This window comes from Gopherus flavomarginatus, chromosome 6 (assembly GCF_025201925.1).
Source record: "Gopherus flavomarginatus isolate rGopFla2 chromosome 6, rGopFla2.mat.asm, whole genome shotgun sequence".
NCBI lineage: Eukaryota > Metazoa > Chordata > Testudines > Testudinidae > Gopherus > Gopherus flavomarginatus.
Window position 1 is genome coordinate 24,532,614 of NC_066622.1, and position 21,677 is coordinate 24,554,290.

Below are 21,677 nucleotides of genomic sequence, written 5' to 3' on the forward strand. Positions count from 1 at the left end.
TGATTGTGAAGCTTGGTTGAGGTGGTGAAGTTAGAAGGTGGGATATTTCCTGGCGAATGCCTTACTGCTAAATGATGAATTAGCACTCGGCTGAGCCCTCAAGGGTTAACATATTGTTGTTAATGTAGCCTCATACTCTATAAGGCAGCACAAATGTAGGGAGGGGAGACAGCATGACAGATAGAGACAGAGACATAGTGTGTGTGTGGGGGGGCCGGGCCCTGGGGCTGCCGTGCTCCGGCCGGCGCTGCAGCCAGGAGAGCGGGGCCGCGCTCCAGCCGGAGCTCCGACCGCTGTCGCGAGGCCCTGGGGCTGCCGCGCTCCAGCCGGGAGAGCGGGGCTGCCGAAAACCCCGGCGGAGCAGACTGCTGAGATGAGTAAAAAAAGAATTAAAAAGGCGCTTAAGGTGTGGGGCCTGATTCCGGGGAACTGGGCAAAATCGGCCTAAAGCCAGCCCTGTCTATAAGACATAGTTTTGTCCCACAAAACTGAAAGTTCAGCCAGCAGCTCTTTGGATGTGACCCCAGCAATACAGTCCATTTTTCTCACACTCAAAACTAGCAGATTTTCATTTCATCTGCCAGTTGTGTCAATAATTAATAACAGATTAGTTCATATTAGTACAGTACTTTGAAGATGTTAAAGCGCAGTAAGTGTTAAGTATTAGGATTGCTACCTTTTGGATTAACCTGTGCAGGAATCAATTCCTCTTAATTTGCTTAGGCTCTGCTTTTCTTTATATAGCCAAGTGAGATGACAGTGCACCATAGATTTATGAGTTTGTACGTAGACACAAAGATCAGTAAATCTTCCTTCAGCACAGATCTCTCTCTCAGATTAACAACAACATGTCTGGTAGTATTTACCATGTGCAAAACACTGCGTGCGCATGCACACACACACGCTGAATCCTTGCCCTGAAGAGCTTACATGCTTGAGACAAAACAGAGAGATGGAAGGTAGGGGAAAGGCTAACAACTAAAGAGAAAGGTGGCCAGGTGACAGACAGCCATACCCTGACAATTTTATATGCCACTGTTTTCTATAAATGAAAGTTTACCCTACATCTCAGCTATAAGCGAACTAGTTTTTTGTGGCTATCATGGTAGAGGAGTCCTTAAGAGGAGTCTGAATGAGGAGAGGGTATTGTCTTTGAAGATTAATTCAGGAAGAAGATTCTATGATAAAGGGGCAGCACTGGAAGAATTGAGATGTCAGAGAAGAAGTGGAGAATGGGGACAGGTTGGGAGGGTACAACACCAGAAGAGGTAAGCATAGACTATCAGAAGGAGAAAAATTATTCAGGACCTTGAAGGCAAGAAGAAGCAGCTTGAACTTGATGAAATGGAGGGAGGAAGCCAGAAGAGGTTCAAAGATGGGAGTGACTTGGTCAGATTGATGGGTCACATTGATGGGAAAGGAAGTGGTTTACGAGGGAATAACAAATATTGCCCTTCTCTGTGCAATGAGAAAAGAGACACTCCCCCCCCCCCCCCCCGTCATCACTACTTAAATTTGGGAACAGTTTATTTTTCACTACATGTATGATACAATGTGCACCGGGCCTTGGCCTCAAGAGAGACAGGTGAGGCCAAGAACGGAATCTAGTCACACTTCATTTTTGCCACTTATGCTGCACCTCAGACAGTAAAACCTTTGAGCAGTAACTCACATTAAAAACCAGAGCAGCTCAAGTTCATATTAGAGGAGAGAGCAGAAATCTTTTTTTAATAAAGCACAAATGCAGCCCAGTTCATCTCAAAGCATGCACTGGTAGCTGCCATAAGCACTTCAAAATGTCAAAGGACAAGCTATTGCCAATGCAGCTGAAACCTAGCAACCCTGAACTGAAAACTTGAGTGCAATGTTTAAGCTGTTTTATTAGAGACACACTTGTTCATAATTTGCTTAGTGGCATTTGAGGTGTGAACTAATTAGGACTTTTTTTTTTACTACATAATTGAAGCACTGAATCAAAGTGTTCTTGTCGCTGTTAATTACACAATCTGTGTCAGGTTGAGATGATGAAGGAGGGAACGTGTTGGTTTAACTATTACAATCCACTACATACTCTTGAGAAAGGCATCTTGGGACACTGCGGAAGGACGAGTGGCCAGCTAAATTACCAGCAGGCTGGTATGAGACGGAGGGTGACTTTCAGAAACACAAAGCACAAACTGATTACAGCAACCATGCTAAACAGTGATTTAAATCACAGAATCAGAGGGTAGATGGAAGACACCTACTTGGTCACATCCTTCCCTTTGCCTGTGCAAGTTTGTTTCTTGCAGAACAAGCTCAGGTGCTTTGGCTAGCCCATTTTCAAGTGTCTCAAGTGACGGAACTTCACTGGGAGACTATTCTATATCCAAGGGCCAGCCCCTGTGAGGGGGTTAACTGTGGCTGGTATCTCTTAGCAGGTGTCCAGAAATAGGCAGGTTTGCTCTTAATAGAGTTAACAGTCGGGATGCCTTTTAAGATCGTCTACTTGTTTTGATGATTAACCCAAGCTCTTCTTAGCCTCTCAACACTCAAATCTCTGCCTTTATAATCCCCCCTCCATAGGCTTTCCAATTCCAATGAACATAAATCTGCTAATGGCCACGAATGAGATCAATCTCCTAACAAAATGCTCCAATCTGACTAGTAGAACCAGACCATGTGCTGTCTTAATGGAATCTCAACACCATTCTCATCTCTCCCAGCCCCAGCAATGAGGTCAGGTCTCTGTTTATTAAGCAGCTTGGCAGCTATTACAGCCCTGCACACACTCCACGAGGTCATTTCCAGGAATCAGACTGTTACTTGGGAAGGCAGCGGACACCTTCAGTGAGTGGATGTAACTGTTTTCATAATGAAATTTGCTTTGCATTTGTTTGTTGTTCTTAACAAAACAGCAGGTCCCTTCCAAATGGAAGGAGAACCATACGCTGCTGCAGGGCTTTCATTTCTGCTAAACAGAACATGATTATTTTCAGAAGCTTCTCTATTGCCACCTCATCCCCTCTGCTAACAAACAGATTGTCGATTCTGGTCTGCAAACTTGGCTGCAGAGCTGCAAAGCTGTTCTTCCTGCTTCTTCTTTCTCCTGTTTTTGTTCCTTTTCTACTTCTCCCTTCTCCCCAAGCCATCAGTTCTGGAAAATCACTGGTGCTTTGAGTATAAATACCTTCCCAGAGACTCTCCTCCAGATCAGCATACAGCAACAGTGGCTCCAACATACAGCAGCTCTTCAGGAGAGACACAAAAGGGACTCTTCTGCATTTCACTCTTTGCTGTTGTAACAAAGGCTGCCCTCCATCCTTCCTTTACAAGAGAGGGGTAAACCCCCCTCAATAAGTAGCAGCTAATGCAGAGAAGAGCTGGTCTCCTCAACAGCTCTCCCCAGGAGACTCTAGTCCAGATTAACAGAGACAATTTAATTTATTGAGCCAAATTCTCCAACCTCTCTGAACACATAACGCTTTCATTTAGGAGCAAGTTTTGCTCCCTTGCTGGGCATATAATAATTAGAGAAATCTTCACTGGAAATATAATCCAGTTAGAAAGCAGGATTGTTCTGCAGAGAGGCAGAGTCTGGTGTGTACAGACTCTGCAAGCGTGTCACAGGAAGAGAGAGGAGAGGAGTTACTTGGCTTTCGACCACCACATTAGCTACGCTTCAGTAACGTCTTCCAGACTTCGGCATTCAGGTGTTCCAGCCATCTGTAGGCCTACAAACATTCACTCCACAGACATATTCAGCAGCAGATTTCTCTGGCTGACGGCAGTCCTTGATCAAGTACTACCATGACAGGATGGTGTGCTAAGGGGAGGTCTGGCAATGACTTCCCCAAACAGGGCTACTTCCGTAGAGATTTATGAGCAAAAGGCCTCCTAAGCCCTAACAATTTTCAAAAAATATTCATGCCCTCTCTCTTAGTGAGATACTGCAGGAACCTTTTTCGGCCTGTGCCAAGATCAAAGCTGCTGTACAAGTGTCTCCCAAGTGTTAACACTCCTGAGCTCCCCACGCTTCTGAACAAGCAAAGGGAACAAGCCTCCCTTACAAGGCTGCGAAAAACTAAACGTGCGCAGAGTGGGAGAAATTTTTCAACAAGATGGAAATGTCATTCGTGTTAAGCAACAGAGACTTACAGAAGGAAACTGCATTCAGTGCAAAGGGCAGATTGCTTCCAGAAGCAGCAGAATGGAGCAACAGTTTGACAGTATCAGCAATGAGATTTGTCACGGCTAGTTACAGAATGAAAGGTAGTAAAGTTCACATACACACACTAAATGCATAATAACCCAGTGCCAGCAAGAATCCATAGGAAGTTAATGGGTTTACACACTGGTACTTGTGACTCAGGGACCTCTTGATGCCAAGCAGCAGGGTGCACAGTGTTACAGGGATCCCCTTGGTCCGGTCTCTAAATAAGTTTGTCAGCAGGTGACATGTGAGGTCTCCACTGAAAGCCTGTTTCATGCTTAATCATTGCTAGAGGTATGTGTGGATAATATGTAGGGAGTTAAGTATATACACTGATAATTATGCTAGCTGGGGCTCGCCACCAGAAGGTAACAAACAGGTTTCTTTCAGGCAGGAAATGCTTACCTACTTGCCTAGCTACATGTAAACTATGTAATGTATATTTCACAATGGATGCCTGTTTACAGACAGAGCAAAATGCTAAATCAAGAGACTGCAAAGTCTTCAAGAGAGATTCTCTGAAGGAAATAAATAAGCAGCATGGGGTATCTAGTTTACAAGTGAAGACAATGGATGGTTAGAACTACAGTAAAACCTGCCAAGAGCGACCTCTCATGGAAGGTAGCAGAAGTGATTGCTTGTAAGAGAGGTGGTCCCTCTGCAAAGGTTTGCACATCAGAGCATGGTGATGTTCTGTGGCCTCTGCAAGTAGTGACTTGTGACAAGTGATCTCTCTTCAGGGGTGATCTCTAAGACAGGTTTTATGGTATAGCTGGGGATGCAGAAGTACATACAGGTATCCTTCACCTAGAGACAGGCAGCCTATTGGCTTTTCTTATGAACAGCGCATCACACCCAATCTTGCTGTTTAATACTGGGAGAAAAACTTTGGGCGAACTAACTTTTATGAGACAGGCAAATATCTTGTTAGCTAACATTTCTGCTGAAGCCTAAACTTATGTACCCATTTGTTTCCAATTTCCATTAATTCTACTTGATTTTTCTCAAATCTCTATTCATACTTGTTTTCACTATAAACAAATTTAAGTCCTGTAAGCTGAACTGAGAGGTGATCCTGAAGTGCAACTGGTAAACTGGTGTTCCACTGGTTTGGGAACAATAAATTGGTGATTTCTGAGTGTGTACAGTGGAACAGGGTCTGATGCTTCAGGGGGTTGGTTGGAGGGCTCAGGGCTTGAAGCACGCCTATTGCTGACGTGCACAGGCTGTGTCCAAACAGGATGCTAATGTAGTCTGGCCTCCCAGAAAGCATAGGGTCAAACCAAAATATCAGCTAGCTGTAAGCACGATTGGTTTAACATGGCTTGTGCCAATTCACGCTGGCCATCCCACTTACGTTTGAACTCCTTTGACCAAAGTAGAGCTTACAGTACTGTCAACAGCTTTAAAGCTTGATTTTAATGGAACTGCAGATGGATCCTGACTTCTGTGTCGTAAGTGGAACACTGTGACACTGCAATTTCACAGGAGGCATAGATTAAACTTCTTCCAGGCAAAAATGTAACCTACACTAGAAGGAAAAAATTAAACTATTCATACATCTTATAAGGTTCTAAGGTAACTAATCCCACAGATAGGGCATTGCTGTAGACAGCTCACTGAAGATTGTGCAATGTGCAGCTGCTCAAAAAAGCAAACAAAATACTAGGAGGAGTAAGGAATGGCATGGAGAAAAATAATATAATGCCATTATGTAATTTAATGATGCAGCCTCATCTGGAATGCTGCATGCAGTACTGGTCACCCCATCTAAAAAAAAAGATATTGCAGAATTAGAGGTGGCTCAGAGATGAGCAACAAGAATGATCAGGGACTTGGAAAAACTCTCATAGGAAGAGAGAAGATTGCAATTGTTTGCCTTAGAAAGGAGATGAATAATAGGGGACATGATAAAAGTATATAAAATAATGTATTGTCAAGAGATGGTACATCAGGAGCTTCTGTTCTTGTAGTGACAGGGAGAACAAGGAGATATTAAATGAAATTATAAAGGTGTCAAATTCAAAAATGATAAAAGGAAATGATATTTCACACAATGTGTAGGCAGACTGTATAACTAGCTGTCACATAACATGATAAATCACAGAAATGTAGGGCTGGAAGGGACACTTGAGGAGTTATCAAGTTCAGCCCTCTGTGCTGAGGAAGGACCAAGTAAACCGAGACCATCCCTGACAGATGTCTGTCCAACCTGTTCTTAAAACACCTCCCCAACAAATGTTGGGGATTATACAATCTCCCTTGGAAGCCTCTCTCAGTGCTTAACTACCCTCAGAGCTAGAAAGTTTTTCCTAATATCTAGCCTAAATTTCCCTTGCTGCAGATAAGCAGTCCTACCGTCAGTGGACATGGAGAACAATTGATCACAGTCCTCTTTATAACAGCCTGTAACATATTTGAAGACTACTTAGTATCTCCCATTCCCAGTCTTTTTTTCAAGACTAAACATAGGAATTTTTTTAAAAACTGGGTAACAGGTCATGTTTTTGAAATTTTATCATTTTTGCTGTACTCCTCTGGACTCTCTCCAATTTATCCACATCTTCCCTAAAGTGTGGTGCTGAGAACTGGACGCAGTACTCCAGCTGAGGCCTCACCAGTGCTGAATGGAGTAGGATAACCACCTCTTGTGTGTTACATATGATACACCTGTTAATACATCCCAGAATGCCATGAGCTTTATTTATTTATTTATTTGCAACTGCACCACACTGTTGGCTCACTTAATTTGTGATCCATTATAACCCCAGGATACTTTGCAGCAGTACTACCACCTAGCCAGTTATGCCCCTTTTTGTATTTGTGCATTTGATCTTTCCTTTCTAAGTGCAGTACTTTGTATTTGGTCTTTATCAAATTTCATCTTGTTGATTTCAGACCCATCTTTCAATTTGTAAAGGTCGTCTTGAATTCCAATCCTGTCCTCCCAAGTACTTGAACACCTCCCAGAATGGCGTAATCTACAAATTTTATAAGCATATTCTCCACTCCATTATTCAAGTGATTAGTGAAAATATTGAATAATATTCAGACTCAGGACTAGCCCCTGCAGTAGTCCGCTAGACACACACTCCCACTTTGACAGTGAACTGTCGATAAACTCCTCTGAGTATAGAGTTGCAACCAGTTACGCACCCACCTCATAGTAATTGCATCTAGACCACATTTCCCTGGTTTGCTTATGAGAATGTCATGTGGGACTGTGTCAAAAGCCACACTAAAAGGACAAGAACTCTGCAAGATTTAAAAAGGGACTAGTGGACATTTATATGGATAACAAGAATAACCAGAATTGCTGTAGTTAGACCTAACACAACCTTTGGAAGGGTAATGAACCTCAGGGTTTAAATCAATTCTAACTACTGGAGACCAGGATGAGTCCTAACATGGGGAGCAGATGATCCCTCTTACCCACTGGGATTCTCACACTTTCCTCTCAAGTATCTGGTTCTGGCTATCAGACACAGGACACTGGACGAGATGGATTTCTGGTCTGATAAAGTGTGGCAATTCCTATGCTTCTGAAGACTTCATACAGCAAACAAAGGAGGTAGGTCTTTACCCCTACTAGGTGACATCTTGTTCACCCCCACAATCCACCTGCTAAATGAAGAATTGTCCTTACAAAGCATTTGAGTGCTTTGTCTAGTCTATTTCTAGATTATTCAAGCAGTGCAGCACCTGGACTGGAGTCACACCATTTAAAATATACTGGACAGACAATTTTTCTTGTCTGATATTCAGCTCAATTAATCCTCAGACCAACTCCTCCAATTCCTGAGACGTGTGCTCCTATGCATGCCAATTCCAATATATCTTTCCAATAGACATTGCAGCAAATACTTTTGTAAAAGCAAGATTTTTCATTTTCCTTCATTCTCATCACCTATTAACTGTGTAATTCATTAAAAAAGGAGGCAGGACAAGAGGAGAGTGACCATAGCTTAGTCAATGTCAATGCTTGCTTGGGGAAGCCACTTAGGGAGATTTGCTGCTGTGACTCAGGTTTCCCAAAGGAAAACATTCTGTCTTGGTGTCATTTTATAATGGGAGGACCTCTAGGTATCCTGAGCACACACAGTGGTTGGTTAATTCTGCTTCCCCTTTTTAAGGGTTTAATGGGGAACTATGGCTCATTAGTAAACTGAGCTCATGCTTTTAGAAGTTACTCCCATTACAAAGTGAGCATCAGACACCCACCAGAGTAACTTAGGGGAAATGAAATATCAGAGGCACAAGAGGTCATTTCCCCCTCCTAGATCAGTGCCTTGCACTGGGTTCTACAGAAGAGGAGCACTATACATGAATGGAAAATACACAAGCAATTCAATCTTCAGAAGAGCACGCTGGGAATAAGCTGGAGGTAACAGTCTAAAATTGATTTAGTAAACCAGTGATTTGACTTCAAATTAAACCTAGAAGAACAGAAGAAAGAGCACAACTAATTAAAGAATGTAATACAAAGCTTGAAATGAGCATGAGATTTACTATGGAGTACACTGATGCTTTAATCAATGATGTCTCACTTCACTTAAAAAAAAAAAAAAAAAGACAGAATCCCCCCATGGATAAGTGTTTCTACTGTATGAAATGAAAGGAGAGGAGAGGATCCAAAGAGTTTTATGAAGTGTTTTTAAAAATATGCCCTTGACTTAAAGCTGAAAACTGAGCCAAAGCCCTGTACATTGTGTCAGTCTGTAAATACAGTCCCCTTGGGAACATGGAATGATTTGGTATAATCAAGGATATAAGCTTATAACGATAATTATTTTTGGGCTTGCCCACATACAAAAGTTGTATTGTTTTAACTATACTTGTATAATGCAAGCAGTACAGCCCGGCTAGCGTGGAACAACTAGTTATACAAGTACAACGTTGCCAGTCCTACACAGTAATGTGAATAAGCTCTACCAATATAAGGGACCTCTGTATCAGTATAACTACATCACACTAGGAGATGTACTGGCATAACTATTTTGGTTAAAAAATATCCTCCTCTTAACCAAAATACTTGTACTAGTACAAAAACTGTGTGTGTAGACCAGGCCTTGGTGTCTACCCTCAGAGAAATACTACTGACGATATAGTGATAGACTACATTTCTCTGGACAGGGGCACTGTCTTTTGTTCCTTGTACAATACCAAGTACAAAATGCAAATACATTGCTCCTCCTCCAATGAATTACAAAATTTAATCCCATGTTCCCTCTGATATGGCCACAGCGATAAAACAGAAGAGGGATCCTACTTTCAGGAACTTGGCACACAGTCTTCACTTCCACAACCCACAAAGTTGGCGATTCTTTGCAGAAAAAGAAGAAAAAAAATCTATTTTCTCAGAGCATGAGAAAGCTCAAAGTACTTTTAGAGGGTTGTTCAGGGTCCAAGGGAAAGGAAATTGAGCAAGGATTCATACTGCCTGGGCCAAATCCAGAACATCTGCATGATACATCAGTTACAAATTATTTCTGAATCTAGATCAGACAGTAAGTATATTATTGAGGCTACGTCCAGACTACCCGCCGTATCGGCGGGTTAAAATCGATTGCTCGGGGATCAATATATCGTGTCTAATCTAGATGCGATATATCGATCCCTGAACGCGCTTATATCGATTCCGAAACTCCATCAACCCCAACGGAGTTCTGGAATCGACAGGGAGAGCCGCGAACATCGATCCCGCGCGGTGTGGACAGGTGAGTAATCCGATTTTAGGTATTCGACTTCAGCTACGTTATTCACATAGCTGAAGTTGCGTATCTAAGATCGATTTCCCCCAAGTAGTGTGGACCAGCCCTGAGTCTGAAAACAATTACCCAATTGGTTGTGGCCACAAAAATGTGAGCTGTTATGATTACTTATGGGTGATCTTTTCAATGTATATAATTAACTGGATTATGATTTGATCTAAATTTTAAATACCAGTAGTTTTGCACATCTGAACATCTCTGAACAATTCACTGTAATTTTGCCATCAGCAATGGAACTGTAATCTTAGATGTTTATAGGGAATGTAGAATGCACTCCTTGTATTTAACAAGTGGGAGCTAAATTTATTATCCCTCTATTCAAAGGTAAGGGCTGTCTAGACACATGTCTGTTTCAATGAGTACTGTAAAATGCAGTCTTCTTATTTTTGTCTGTGCACATATGTAATCAAGTGAGGTGGCGGGGGCTTGGTATTAGTTTATTAGGCATGGGTTGCAGATGGCGATATGACTCAGATGGCTTGGAAATTATTCCCTAAATGGGTTAAAAAGGGGGCTGAAGAATGTATTGTGGAACAGCTCAGTATAGAGAGCAATAGAGAAACTTTGTCTTGGGGAAAACTATTTGAATCTTTACGGTCCTTATGGGAAGACCAAAGAGCCTAAAAGGTGCGAAGTAAGTTTAGTGTATTCTGTGGTCACAAAAAATAAGGTGCTTAATTGTTACAGTCACACGTTGCATAACTGTGCATACACTTACCCCTGCACAGTAATTCTAACACTGTTGGAGAAAGAAGTGGGTTTATGCACAGAAGTTCTTTATAAACATCTGTTCATTAGTCATGGTTCTATTTTCCCCCATTTACAGATGTTGCATTAATATTTGTTCCACTACTTGCAGAAAATAACTGCCACTCTTTAAAAAGGATCTGTACCACAATAACTTCTTCTCCAGTCCTGTGCTACCGCCATGCTTTTAAAAAAACTCTCAAAAAACCAACTGTTAATGGCTCAAGTTCTTTGGCTAATTCTCTTATGATGTTGGCATGCACAGTACCCAGGTCATATGACTAATATATTTAGTTCTTCAGCTCATCCCTAAGTTATCCCCTAGCTGCTGCCAAGAACTAAAGCACCAACTCCTGTCTCTCCCATACACAGGTACAGTATAGCAATGTTACTATTCCATTTATGCTCACCAGATCAGTCTTCATTATTTAGTATAAATCCCATCCCATTTTTATTTTTCATTAGTTCTCTAATATTTCTCAGTTATTTACCACATGCTGAATGTTCACCAGTTGAGCTAAGCAAAAGCTTTGCCTCTGTTCTTTCCTATCTAGGTTTAAAACACCTGCTAACCAGCCCCACAAATTCTGATCACAGGGTACCCAAAGTCAGACCTCATCCGAAAAAGCCTCAGTGCATCTCAAGCCTTCCTGAATCTCACACCTTGGTTTTTAACGTGTTTCCTTCAATTTTCACTCACACTAGGTACCATAAAACTCTTGGATCTTTTCAGTTGACCAAACCAATCTCCAGTTCTCTTCCTGGATACTGAAAGTCATTCTTGCGCCTATCAGATCCCAACTCCCTCATGTTGTAGGCTCCCACATAAAGGATTCGGGTATTTCTATGTAAGGAGATCCACCATCCGGGAGGTAGCATGCTCTCCAGTGGCTTGTGTCTAGTCACACATGGCCAAGACATTGAATGACTCATCAGTAATGCTTGTTGAATCTTCCGTGCTGGCAGTTCCCTCTGCTTGCTTCGCCCTCACTAGTCGGGATATCTGTCTTCAGACTTGCCTCAATCTTATCCTCTCATACACGGTTGGAAGAATGCTGAATTCAGAACTTCTGCTGAAAGTTTCCATGCATTTGAAAAATCCAGCAAATGCTTGCAGACTTTAGGAAAGAGAAGTGATTCAGTGGTGGGCAACAGGGACGCTAATACAACACACTGGCAGCCACTAGTTCTCTCTCCTTCATCCCTGTGGCAGTCACAGTATGGGAAATAAACTCCATGGAGAAATGCTCCACCACCATCTCTTTCTCTTCTGGGAGAGCAGCCAATTTATACTTTGTCGATATGTAGCCATCCCCAGCTTCATAAAGAAACAGGACCAAAGTACAATTCCCCAGAGTGCATTGGATCCTGCTGTATTTGTGCCCATTGACATCTTACTGCTAGCACTAACCTCTAGATCTAGAAACTCTATCCCCCCAGCTCTGCTTCTACCAACTCACCTGTTTGTTGTTAGTGTCACAGGACCCAAACTGTTAATCCTCCATCCCTTCATATGTAGTTTCCTGTAATGCCCAGCTCCCCTCCAACCTACGCACAGTGCTTCTAGAACCCAAGCTGATAACCAAACAGCTCTCATACCAGCTTCTTCTTTTCGTTCACTTATTCCCCCAAAGATTCAGTTCTTACTTTCACAGCCTGTCTGGAATAATATCCTGCACAATGTACCAGACTACCATTTCCCTGCTTGTCGCTAGCTAAACCTACTTGAGTTATTTTTTCCTAACTCGCTCACTCCTCCCTGAAACCCCCTCACCTCTGTTTACTCACTCATCTTATTTTAATTTGGACTCGTCTCTTCTCACTTGATTTGGCTTCTGAGCTCCAGGAGCAAACTGCAAAATATTACTTCAATCACATTTTAATATTTTGCCCAGTCCCTGTATGGTCCCCTTTTGCCAGAGCTCAGCATTTCCTTTACCTTACTTTCCACCAGTGAGATGAGGATCTGCTCCATGATGTTACTGGTTGCTGGGATGGCGCTCTGAATGTGGCCAATCACTACACCGATAGCAACCCGTGACAGCTCATAGCTGAGGTGGGTGTTCCTGCGCACCAGCTCGATCAGTTCAGCACCTATTGTCTTTGGCACAGACACTGCCTGGCTGCTGGATTCTGGTGCCACCAGCTCCAAAGTAGATGCCTTCTTATCATCAAGACAAAGAGAGTTGAAGGCTTCTAAGCCCCCGGATGGAGCTGGAGCAGTCGTCTTGACTTGCAGATTCTTCTCCCCATCCATAGGGAGAGCCCTCTGACCCGCTGTTTCAACAGGAGGTCCTGGGGCAGCCCTCTTGGTCTGGGGAGATTTGGTTGCACCACCCTTTGTTGAAGTCCCATGCTTCAGGTGGGCTGAAGGGCTAATATCCAAGCTGCGTGATATTGTGGTGTGGGCACTCCTTCTGGGGACAGGGGGAGGGGTGTTGGTGGGGCTGGAAGTGGCTGTTGGGAGAACTGTTTCTGACGCAGTGGAACCAGTGTACAAGGTATCCAAGGAAGTTGTACTTATAGAGGCGGCACTGGAAATGGACCCAGAGGTGATTTCAACAGCATCTGAAAAGAAACAATTAAAAGGCCTTAGCAACAGCATCAAAGAAAAAGAGAAAAACAAACTGCCGCAGCAGAGTCCATTAAGAAGCTCATTGTGCATGCTACCAAAGCGGTTTAACTTCTCTTCCTGGCTCACTTATCTCAAAGCAAAATTGTATTAGGTCTCTCTTGAGCATTCCAGTAAAATAACCTCTTCAGGAAGGGGAAGAAAGCTGTTCTATAGAGATTCTCTTCAAAAGGCTCACTGTAACTAGGAGAGACGAATCTTTTTCCCCTGGTTTAGACAATAACTTCCCCCTCCTCCCCCAAATATACTGCATGCATGTAGCCAGTACTTTTTTGATTGATGTATCTGAAAATTTCCAGGTACATAAGATTACTCATTGCGGCAAACCTCTCCCTTCTTCTGTAAAGATCCTTCCCTGCAGCACTAACTGTACGCTCTGCTTGGTGTCAACAGCAAGAAAAAAGCATTTGGCTGACAGGAACCTGTTGTCCGCTTTCTGCACTCAAGGTAATCGGATTATAAACCTGTTAGCTCATACTGCCCTTTCCCACCCAGTACAGGAGTACTTGCTAGAGTATATTTCTGAGTGCTTTCTCCTGTCTAGTTTTGGCTAACTCTAGCAATGGTACTTCTACCACTTCTCTAGGGAAACACTAGTCCACTGTCTAACCAACCTTACTGCTAGGATGTTTTTCCTAACATCTAGCTTACATTTTTCATTACTCATATACTTTGTCCTATAACTTGTAAAAATGGGGTTGCGGATACTTTCATCCAAACACCCAACCTCTCATAGCTTGGCCAGGAAGATAGTTACTTGGGTAAAAAGTGGCATCAATCAGCTACTTTCTGTGAACCCCAAATGAAGATATTTGAGATCTGTAGGAGAGTTAAAACTCTGCTTTAGGCACACCTTGATTCCCAAGGTGAATGGATTCTAATTTTGCATGCTGCATGAATGTACCTCCAGCCAACACTGCTCCTTATTAACTCCTGCTTATCCGTAGAAAATAATCATCTCCTTAGGCAATGAACACCCTCCCAAACTGAAGAGGCAGAGCCTCTTCAAGACCCTTCTGTTTTTTCTGCTAGCCCTGGGTGATGTTTTGGTAATCTCACAAGTCCCAAGTCGAAACTCAGAACACGAGTTGCATATCCGTGGCTAAGAAGCCCGTCAATAGGCCTCTACCCCTATGAATAAGGCAACAGTGGGATTGGCTACTCCAACTGTTCAGGCCAAAGACATGTGGGGCTGAATAAGAGCTCACATCTCCCATGGAGATCTCTACCATTCTTCATTTTCCTCCTCCTCCTTCTGAAGATGATCATCCACGTACTTCTAGTAGATTTAATTGAATCAAGGAAACAGTTAATGGATTCAAGAGAATCATTCCCAAGGGTAGAAGTTCTCAGTGTGGAATGGTTCAGTACCATGAAGCAAGTTGCTGCCTGCTCCAAACTTCAATGAACTGCCCAGAATGTGACAGATCTGTCCTGCACCCTGAAAGTTCATTTACAGGGCATTAATAAATCCTGGACTGAGCTTGGGGACAGCAACCCATCATGACAATGTAACTGTATGAGCACAATGTAGCACTGGGGCAATACACAACCACCACAATATGAACTGTGTCACAACGAAATAACTTTCACTCCCTGCTCCTCTACCCCATAGGTTTAACCTCTAAAGGTTGCAAATTAATTTTTTTGCTTAGTACTGCCAGTAGCACTCCACTGATCAGTACTGCAAGTTCTCACTACCAACACAGTTACTGTGTTTGCAGCACGTGCACCTCTGATCTTCTCCTGGGTTAGGGGTGAAGACACCACACTCCTGTCTTTTGCACAGGCAAGCCACCAACTATGCAAAATCTGACTGATGTGGCCATTATACAACCAAAGAGCTAGATGGACAGCTATCAAAAAGCTTTCACTTAACGGAGACTTTCGACATTGCATTAATAGTGAGTGCCCTCTGGTGATCTAATGGCATCATCACATCCAGATTGGAAAAAAAAAACAACACAAATTCTCATGCTGTTTTGTTGAAAGATCCCTATGATACTCCTAAGAGAAAACTTATACAAGGACCCCAAAACTTTGGTCATATGCTTGTCAGAAAAACTATACAACCAAACAGAACAAATATTCTAAAGCTTCTTCTGTAAACACTGTCTTCCCCCAAAATTAATCAACTTATGAAGTCCAGAGAACACCACACAAAGCATCCAATGCACCCACAGTTGCTGGGAGAAGAAGCCATAGGTGCCAGTCAGACACAAATCATGCTTTAGGACCAGGGAAGGACATAGGGAAACACTAGTCCTCAACACTGGAGTTTTAGGATTAAAATTGTGATGGAAATTTCAGCCTAGAGTCACCTGAGCAGAAATCCAAGAGATGCTTTTCTGAGGTGCAGACCAAAACCAGCCAGAATTGCTGCTACTATTACACATCATCTTATATTTTAGTTCAGTGTTGTCTGCCTCTTGCCCAACATACAAAAACAAAGAGCTTTTCCTTACTTCTAATGGGTGCTTCCATCTGTGCATTCTTGCGTTTCTCTGGTGGCGGGGGTGTGACAGGAGCAGCACGTCGGGGCTGTGGCGGGATCTAAAAGGGAACATTTTAGAACAATCAAAGGAGGTTGACAGTAAAGATACACTTCCTATTATAAAACCTTTGTGTGTGTGTGTTAATTTGTCCTTAATATCTTTATGGAATGATGAGAGAGATGTAATAGGCAGCTTCCTGCAAGAACAAAGCAGAAACTCTGAAACCTTGCTTTATTTCCTCCCCTTGACAGGAAAAGCAGCCCTTGTTTAATTGCTATGTTCAGCAGCACACAGTATTTGTGTCACATAGACCTGTCAAGCATTTACTCTTTTCTTATTCCAGATGCAATCCCACATGTTCACTATGACTTTACAGTGATCTCAACAGCCCCACAGAGGCAGCAACAGTGTACATATTTAAACACACTTTTGGAGAGATCCATTACATCAGCTACAAATATCCTTGCAGAAAGACAAAGCCAAGGATTGGAGCTACGTAAATTCCTTCCTAATTCATACTTCCCTGGATAGCAATTTCTTACACAGAGAGTGAGAAACTAGGGCTAGAGTAGCTGTATTGCCACAACCCGTGTTGTTCCTTGCTGCAAGAAGTTTCAACAAGAGAGCTTCACAAAACTCCCTACAGCTAGTACTTCCCACCTAATTCTCTCCTCCTGGCAATGACTGTGGGTGGAATAACCGTGATTCCTCATGACTCCCAAGTTCTCACCTTCTCTTATGGATACAGGAACCTCACCACGATTAACCATCTTTATTGCTTAGCGTTTGCATGACTGTAATTTGCTCCATGTAAGACTACGACCCCAGACCAGTGAGAAACTGCAGCCAGCATTGAAAATAGCAGCCAACTTAAGTGGTGTTTCCCTCAAGGAAAGGCATTGCACCAGAACTCACTGAACTGCACAGACTGATCTCTATGTGGAAACTAAAGATGTTGTTTTGGACCTACAAAGACATATATTGTTTGGGGCCTGACTGCCTGAAAGATGCCTCTATCCTTATGTGATACTGCAATGGCTGAACTCAGGAGAAGTGCTCACACTGGAATCCTCGGATCAGATGGCAGGCATTGGTGCCAGTGGTCTCAATGAGACTAGACTCCAGCTTGGTCCCACAGAGCCCTGATTGACAACAATGAGATCATGCTACAACACTCATTTTTTCCAGGCTTCCTCTTTAATGGTATTTGGGAGGAGAGGATTTTATATTGATGGGCTGGGAAGGCGGTTGCCTTTTTTGACACACTGAATTTCTGTGTGTTTTATAATGCCTGCAAAGGAAACAGTGGGGTCAAGAGTTCAAAATCATGAACCAGGCTCTCCAAAATAAGGAGATTTTAAGAGAAGTTTTAGTTTCTTTTTACTCAGCTTGCTTATGAGCCAACTGGGGACACACGTTCAAAGTTTTTCTCTGCAACCATGAGGGCCAGAAACTTTTGTTCCAAATGAAACCCGAGATACTCCCATAACATGATTCCTCTAGCAGCTAGAGCATTATGAAAATGTCGCAAGACTTGCAACGTAATTGCAAAAGTTGGCAACGCTGCCCTGAACAAGGCATGTTAGAAATCTGAATGAATAAGAGCCCCAAATAGCATACAAAGCTCTAATAGGACTACAGTGGCATAGGGCTAACCACAACCTGGCCCCACCATGCTCCATCTCAATTGCAGCACTAGGAGCACATCCCCAGCAACATTAGCAGCTTCAAGAACACAAAGATAGACTTTCCAAGAAGAGCAATCTCTGAAGGCTAATAGTGACACCATTCTTAAAGAGACCCTTCACCAGATAGATCACCGCAATGCACTCCACACAGGCTGCTCTACTTGGAAGTCCCAGCTGCCTGCTCAATGATGTTTCATTTCACCTGTGCTCTGCAATCTGTGCTGGCTTTTTTTCCCCTCTGGGTTCAATTAAGGTGTCAGCCTTACCCTCTAAACAGTAAACTAATTAGGTTCTGGTTACTTCAGACATAACCCCTCTCCTCATACAACACAGTGAAAGTGGAGATCAAATGGCAGCACTCAAGCTTCTGCTTAAACAGAAAGGGGGTTTTGGTTTGGAAGCAGATTCTTCTCAATGAAAGATTCTTGACTGTGGAATCTGCTTTCTCTCTCTCTCAGTTCAGGGCCTGAATTTACTAAGATCCAGACCATGCTGCTGCAGGTTGAAGGCTTGTTTCTCAAGGCAGAATTGGCCAGAATCCAGCACCACACCTACTTGCCTTTTAAAAATTATTAGTCTTTGGCCCTAAGCGACTGCACAGCTGTGAGAAGTACAATTAGAACAGAGGAGGCCTCTGTAAAATGCTGGCAGAAGGCCCTCCCAGGCTCTCCTAAGTGCAGCTGTGCTAAGGTCAGCCCCATCTTTATAGCCATGAAACTGCTGAGCTCAGCACAATCACACCTACATAGGAGGTAGGTTTTGGCAACCTGCTTCAGTTAGTTTATAAGATCAGCATGCCACTACTTGGGGGCAGCAAGGAAAAGGGCTCAATCTAGGACACTTTACTGGCTCCACTGACCCTACCAAATTTGCCACATATTTGACCCCTACTATTATAGAGTAGCGTTTGTACAGCGCTCAAAGTGTCATGGAACATAACCTATACATGGAGCTCTAGAAATCTTTCCTGACACGGGGTGGAAAGAAAAAGTGATTGCTGCAGAATCTAACCTTTGTTTTAAGGTTATCTTTCAAAAATAAGCCTTGAGTCCTCACACTTGCGAGGGCAATGTGAACAAGGCAGGGCCATCTTCCTGAATGTGCAAAGAGAACACCCGAAACCTCTCCTGTTTGGCAAAGCTGTGAGCAGTAGCAGAGGTGCTGGGTGTTCTCTCTGCACACTGAGGAAGATGACTCCACTGTGACAGACTCCCCTGCCTTGAGCACATTTGAAAGGCTTACCTTCACAACCGAGTACTGTTAAGTGGGCAGCAGTGAGAGTTTCGCTGATACCCCTTTAATTCTGAATAACTCAGTGAAAGGTGTCAATCAGGTGGATTCATGTTGCTGATGGGTGGCAAAGCTGTGAACAGCAGCACAGGTAGGATTCCAAATGAGAGGAGTCTGAAAGAGGGATAGAACAGTAGATACACTTCCCTTCTCACTCCTGTACCCTGGGCACCAAGAAGCTGAGCAGGTTAGGGCAGGCAGACCCACACCAACAGTCAACAGTCAAGGTGACATCCCCTTCCCGTCCAGCAGGGAGTGAGAAAAGGCCGAGCAAGAGTCTTCAAATTGATCTGACACCTGCTATATGGAGACTTACATAAAAAAAATGCCTCCAGGCAGAGCCCACGCAGACCCCTGTAAGATTCTCAGCTGGCCCCCGATTCCCAGGAGCTGGGGTGCTGGACTTCTCTGTAAGGGCGAGGGACTCCCAACTCCATTCATTCCTGACCTTTTCTGTGTCCATCACTTCCTTCCTTCCAGACACATGCAGGATTTTTCTCTGGCCAGACAGGGCAAGAGTGCTGCAGGAACTAATCAATACTTCTCCAAGCACTGTCTGGGAAGAGAAGGGGGGCACTGGAGAGTGAAACTCCTATCCCACAAGGCTGGGTAGTAAGAGATCAAGATTGATCCTCAAACTCCGAAGCTTAGAAGTTGTGCAGTTCTTGTGCTCATTTTTAAACAAGTATAATATACTCTTTAGCAAAGTTTTGCTAGGATGGACACTACTGTATATAACAAAGCCTCGAAGAGCAGGAGCACAATTAGTTTACACTCAGGAAAATAGCTTGTTGAGCATAAACAAATAGCGGCTTTTATAACTCTTCCAGTTTCTAAGGCTTCAAACTTCCCCTATTGTGTTAGGTAGTCAAAATTAAATGGCAAAAAAAACTTCAATAAGGGAGAGTTAAAGTTGCTTGGTGGTAGCTCAAGCCCTTCTAAAATGTTGAATTTAGCCATACTCAGACTTCTGAAAACCAGGAAATATAGAGTTAAAGTAAACACCCACATAACCTTAACTCTGCCCCCTGGAGCTAGCAACAGCTACTGGGAATTATCTCTATGAACTGCAGCTGCCTTGACTGTGTTGAGTGTAGTTGTATTGAATGACAGCGGAATAGGCTGGAGCAGATTGGAAGAATGGTGACTGTAATATGAGGAGATCTGGGTTTGAGTCCTTCCCATGTGTTATCGAAAGAGAGAAGTGCATGCGTACCTTGAGGTTCCTATCTGCATTATTTCAATACAGAATTGTGCAGGCTGTTGGTAGCAGGGCACTAGGGCCTTCTTGCCATGGGTACTGGCAGTAGTGAAGTGGGATATTAGAGCAGACTGTGGAGTTAATGCTGGTTAGGCTTAGGTGGCATCCTGTGTGCAAGTGTGAAGGGATTATAAAAGAGTAGGAAGTGGTTCTTAAATGTTAAAAGTGGTATTCTGTCCAGAGAGTAGACTCAGTGTTTGAGGGTAGGGAGAGTGCAAGTAGCACCTGTCCACTACAGTGAAAAGGCAATGGGAGGGTGTGTGTTAGGGTTATCAGGCCATAACTCTGCCCTTATACGAGTTAAAGTTATGTGGGCATTTACTTTAACTCTGTATTTCCTTGTTTTCAGAAGTTTGAGTTTTGCTCAACTTGATGTTCTGGAACGGCACAAGCTATGGCCAGGTAACCTTAACTCTATGTTAAAGTGTTTTGCCATTTAATTTCCTCATTTTTTAAATAGAAAGAATTGTTTGTTGTTAGGAGTTAATGGTCATTTAGACAGTTGTAGTTCTCAACTACGATTGCAGCTGATATGCTACTGTGGCTAGGTAATAATTGAAAGACAGCTTTTCTACAGTGCTTTTCATCACCAGATCTCAAAGAACTTTACATCACTATCCATATTTTACAGCTGGGAAACTGAGGCACGGAGCAGTGGAAGAGCTAGGAAGAGACCAGTCCAGTGGTCTTCCTACTAGACCACACAACTGCTGTGTGATTCTTCAATGCTCCTTCCTTCTCTTGCACATTTTGTTACAGTGGGCTGGGGATAATCGCCATGCTCGGAGATGTTTGCAACGTGTAGTTACCAAGAAGGCCAGTGAGAGAAACCTCATCCTGACTTTTGTCCCAAAACCGTGCCAATTTCATTACATGATGGTTATAGTAACTTTAAGCAAGTGAGAAAGAGAGACTGGGGTGTGTGTCTCTTGTTCTTTGCTCCTGCCCCACCAATCCCCACAACATATAGTCCCCAGCCCACTTTTTAGCTCCCCTCACCTCTCAACCCAAAAAGCCATTAGCTGGCACCACAGAAACCACTGACATGTAAGAAGTTGCTCCTTGCAGTGTCCTGCCTTACCCTACCGCTGCTTAAACACATTGCAGGAAGCAGCTTACTGGAGGGCCACACACTATCTTGGCTATGTAGCCCAAACTGCACAACGAGCTAGGGCCTTCTCTCACACTGCCAGCTGGGATTCCTGCCCTTGCTTCAGCCAGGCTTCCCTGCCTTGCCTGAGGTGTACCCAGTCTGCCTCTCCTCCAAATCATGTCCCTGCTGCACATTGAACAGCCTCCCCACCCCACACAGGAGTGGTGTGTAGCTTAACTATTTCCTGAGTTTCAGCTGTGTAAATCTGTGTTACCTTCATTCCCTCCCACCCCAGATCACACTGAGGGTCAGGAAGAGGAGCTAAGACACCCCTCAAGAGGAGCATGATCCCCCATATCCCAAACCACACAGTGGGCAGAGGGGCTCAGATCCCTGTAGAGGGGTGGGACTCCCCCAGATCACAGCATTCACAGGGAACAGGAGAATTCAGGATTGAGAGCCACCCCACTATTAAACCCCCAACTTCCTGTTACCCCTCCCATTCTCC

The 21,677-nt window shown here is 43.5% G+C and overlaps 2 protein-coding genes across 3 annotated transcripts in view; both read right to left on the reverse strand.

Moving 5' to 3' along the window:
* The window catches only part of LOC127053554 (protein ATP6V1FNB), a 354,802-nt gene that overhangs the window by 31,975 nt on the left and 301,150 nt on the right, over positions 1–21,677 (reverse strand). The gene's annotated exons all lie outside the window — the stretch shown is intronic.
* Positions 1–21,677, reverse strand: part of NCKIPSD (NCK interacting protein with SH3 domain) — a 94,678-nt gene that overhangs the window by 29,578 nt on the left and 43,423 nt on the right. For both annotated transcript variants that reach the window (XM_050958456.1, XM_050958457.1), the window contains 2 exons: positions 15,808–15,895; positions 12,650–13,278 (listed from right to left, as the gene is read on the reverse strand). In XM_050958456.1, coding sequence (XP_050814413.1) covers positions 12,650–13,278; positions 15,808–15,895 — 717 coding nt within the window. The remainder of the gene's footprint in view (positions 1–12,649; positions 13,279–15,807; positions 15,896–21,677) is intronic.